At 31.6% G+C, this 3,204-nt stretch overlaps 1 protein-coding gene across 2 annotated transcripts in view; it reads right to left on the bottom strand.

The window, feature by feature from the left end:
• Positions 1-3,204, bottom strand: part of zc3h7bb (zinc finger CCCH-type containing 7Bb) — a 34,103-nt gene that overhangs the window by 18,152 nt on the left and 12,747 nt on the right. For both annotated transcript variants that reach the window (XM_014033611.1, XM_014033612.1), the window contains exon 11: positions 2,306-2,405. In XM_014033611.1, coding sequence (XP_013889065.1) covers positions 2,306-2,405 — 100 coding nt within the window. The remainder of the gene's footprint in view (positions 1-2,305; positions 2,406-3,204) is intronic.

Below are 3,204 nucleotides of genomic sequence, written 5' to 3'. Positions count from 1 at the left end.
TTTCTTCTTTACATTGTTCTTTTTATCTACAGTGTCCTGAGACAACGTGTGTTGGGACTTGGTGTTATATGAATAAACTTGAACTTGAACAGCATCTTTGCATTTCTCTTCATAAAATGATTTTAGTCTAAAACTCTGGCCTGAATGGTGGTAGGTGACATGCATTCCTTGAAGTAATTCTAGGCCTTTTAATTCAAAGTCCTTTAAGGGTTTGAGACTGGACTTTTAGTCCCACAACCTCAGTGCAGACTGGTTTCAAAAATACAACTTGGCAGCTCCAAACACAGAACTTTTATATTTTGGAATATTTTAGTTTTGTACAATGAAAGTAGATATCGACATGTTGTCTTCAACTTATCTGCTTTATTTTTCAGCAGGTGCCTGTGGAAAATAACCTACTTGTAGACTCTTCATCCAATCTAGTTTATCTAAGCCAACACATAAAACATGCAGGATGGTGGTCCACGAGGACCAGGGCTGAACAGGTAATTTGATTACCCGTTACTAATAATTTAATTATCTGAAAACAGAAACAGCAACAGACACAAGAGGAGCTGAAACTAATTTATTTGTTATGTTTCTGTCTCAACTTAAATGAGATTCTTGAAGTGAGTATTTCAAGTTTAAAAGTATTTCAATTCAAATTCAAAAATACTTTATTGATCCCAGAGAGAAATTAGCTTTATAGTAGTATTTTTTTGTTGCTGTATTTTATGTCGTTGAAACCTGTCAATATTAGCCTTTATTACTGTTCTGTCATATTTGTTTATAGCTAAGCAGTCAAGACTAAATATTTTATTGTCTAAAATATGAACACAGCGCCAACATAATAAAGCAGTCTTAATAAAAACTAGGGCTGTGAAATTAATCGAGTTAATTCTGATTAATTTTAGTGCTGCATTCAATTCAATTCAATTCAAAAATACTTTATTGATCCCAGAGGTAAATRTGGTAAATCATGGACATAGATTAAAAATTTTAATCACCATTAAACTTTACAATCACTTTACTCTGTCTGAATATGTAGGTTTGTATATTACAATGCACTCAGTGCATCATGTCAGCTCATGTTTGTAAATGAGAAGTGGTTCTCAAACAGTTTACCTGGATAAATAAAGGTTAAATAAATAAACCTCCATGTGTAACACATTATGTACAGTTTTWTTTTCTTTTTGTCTTCTTATTTTATTTTATTTATGTATGTTTTGCTGACAGCTGTGACCTTAGTATCTATCTTTCATTTGGAATGAAAATCCATGAAATCTTGATTTAACCTCATTATTCTGCACAAAATGTAACTGACTCAAATATGTTTGGAGCATTTTTAGGTCCTGTTTTATATCCAAAGAATCATGTTTAAGCACCTTTTTTTCTAAATAAAAACATTAATTAATAACTCAAGTAATTAATTTTACCAACATGCAATAAAGTTTTATATTAAGTTTAAAATTAATCGTCATTAATTCACAGCTATCTTGGAATTAATAGATTAAATTTTTAAACATTTGACAGCTTTTTTTTGCATCCTCAAACCTCACACACATGGATACAAGCAACTAGAGCTTAAAATGCATAAATCAAATACAACTGATATGTTAACTTTAGTTAGATTGCAGGAAAGTCATGTAAGTCATGTATCAACGATGTGTCTGTAATATCCTGTCAGCCTGAGCTCAATGAAAGAATTCCCCAGTTCAGGTTCTGATGTCTTGAAACATTTACATTAAACATTTTTAATTTATTTATTTTATGCCACAATTCTATTTTCTGAATTGTCTATTTTTGTTATTGTTTGTATAAAAATATATATATATTTTTGTGTTGATAAACCTGAGTGGTCTGTTGACTGACCTTTGTATTTGTTCAAATAACTGTTATGGGCAGGTTACAATATAAAAATGTTTGTTATAATCATGTCTTGTGATTATTTAACAGGAGTTTTACTTTTAAACTGTAAGTGTATTTTATTTAGTTACGTTAGTTATGGTACTTTAGTTATAATGTAAATACAATAAATATTAAAGATTTATAATAATTATCATTTGATCCATACATTGGTAATGTCTGACTGGACCTCGTGTCACTTTATGTTCAATAAATTTGGCCCTGAGGTCAAAAAAGGTTAAGAAGCCCTGGTTTATCATTCTACAGAAATATTAAAACTCATCACTGCACAGTAATATTCTGGCTATTTCACATAAACAAATGTGGTCTTAAATTTCCAGCGTGAGACAGCAATGCTGCAACAGAAAACTGTGAACAAACACAAAAAACGAAGCAGAGCTAAATGTTAATTTTTCCCAACCTATTCGGCTGTAACAGGCATGACAAGCCTGGCGAAATTCATGAGTGGCTGCCAGAGGGTTCCTGGACAGAACAGAGAGGTTGGTTCCTGCCGGTCCATTCTACAGAAGACAGGACAAAAGTACAAAAAAACAACCTTTACTACTTACATTACCAATCAGAAATGTCACAAAAATTTGAACAACACAAACCAGCTTCCATATTTTGCAACAAATAAAAAAATTACTTTACAATCAGTGTCCTGATGCATTTTAATAATTCAGGAAGACAAATCTAAATTTGAGTAGGTCTTCTAGAAACGTTCTTTGCCAAAAAAAATTTATCTCTTCTCCAAGAGACTTCTTCAGTCTGAGGATTTAAAAAGAAAACCATCAGACTAATGTTTGGCTGATTGTCCTCTTTTGCATGTGAACAAACAGTTTTTATTATATTTAACTTGTTTGGTCACTGTAAGGTACATAATTGGTTTATTTTGTTCTGTAAATAAATATAATTTATTTTAGAAAATTGAACCAACTGAAGTGGCAAATTATTGTGTCTGTGTATTTCTCACTTCACCACAGAGAGGTATTTAGTCTTCCTGGGAAAAGAATCTGTGTTTCCTCATTATTTTAAGTTTTGAAAAGTGTTTTAAGACCTGGAGTCTTACACCACCATGTGGAGGCTCTGCTTATAAGGCTGAGAATACTTGTAAATCTCATGGAGAAGAGACAAAACTTTTTTAATCACAGAGGACTCGTCCAGAGTATGGAGGACCAAACCTATCATTATTGGAAATAAATGTATAAATATATAACTGGCGTATTAAAATAAATTATAGGGTCAAAAAGTAGTTTGACAAATAAATTATTGTGCCATTAAATCAATTACATCAATTATCCATCCATCCATCCATCCATC

The sequence above is a fragment of the Austrofundulus limnaeus genome, unplaced genomic scaffold, assembly GCF_001266775.1.
Source record: "Austrofundulus limnaeus strain Quisiro unplaced genomic scaffold, Austrofundulus_limnaeus-1.0 Scaffold1785, whole genome shotgun sequence".
In the NCBI taxonomy this organism is placed as follows: Eukaryota; Metazoa; Chordata; class Actinopteri; order Cyprinodontiformes; family Rivulidae; genus Austrofundulus; species Austrofundulus limnaeus.
The sequence above is the reverse complement of the archived record's forward strand: the minus strand, read 5'-3'. Positions and strand labels throughout refer to the sequence as shown.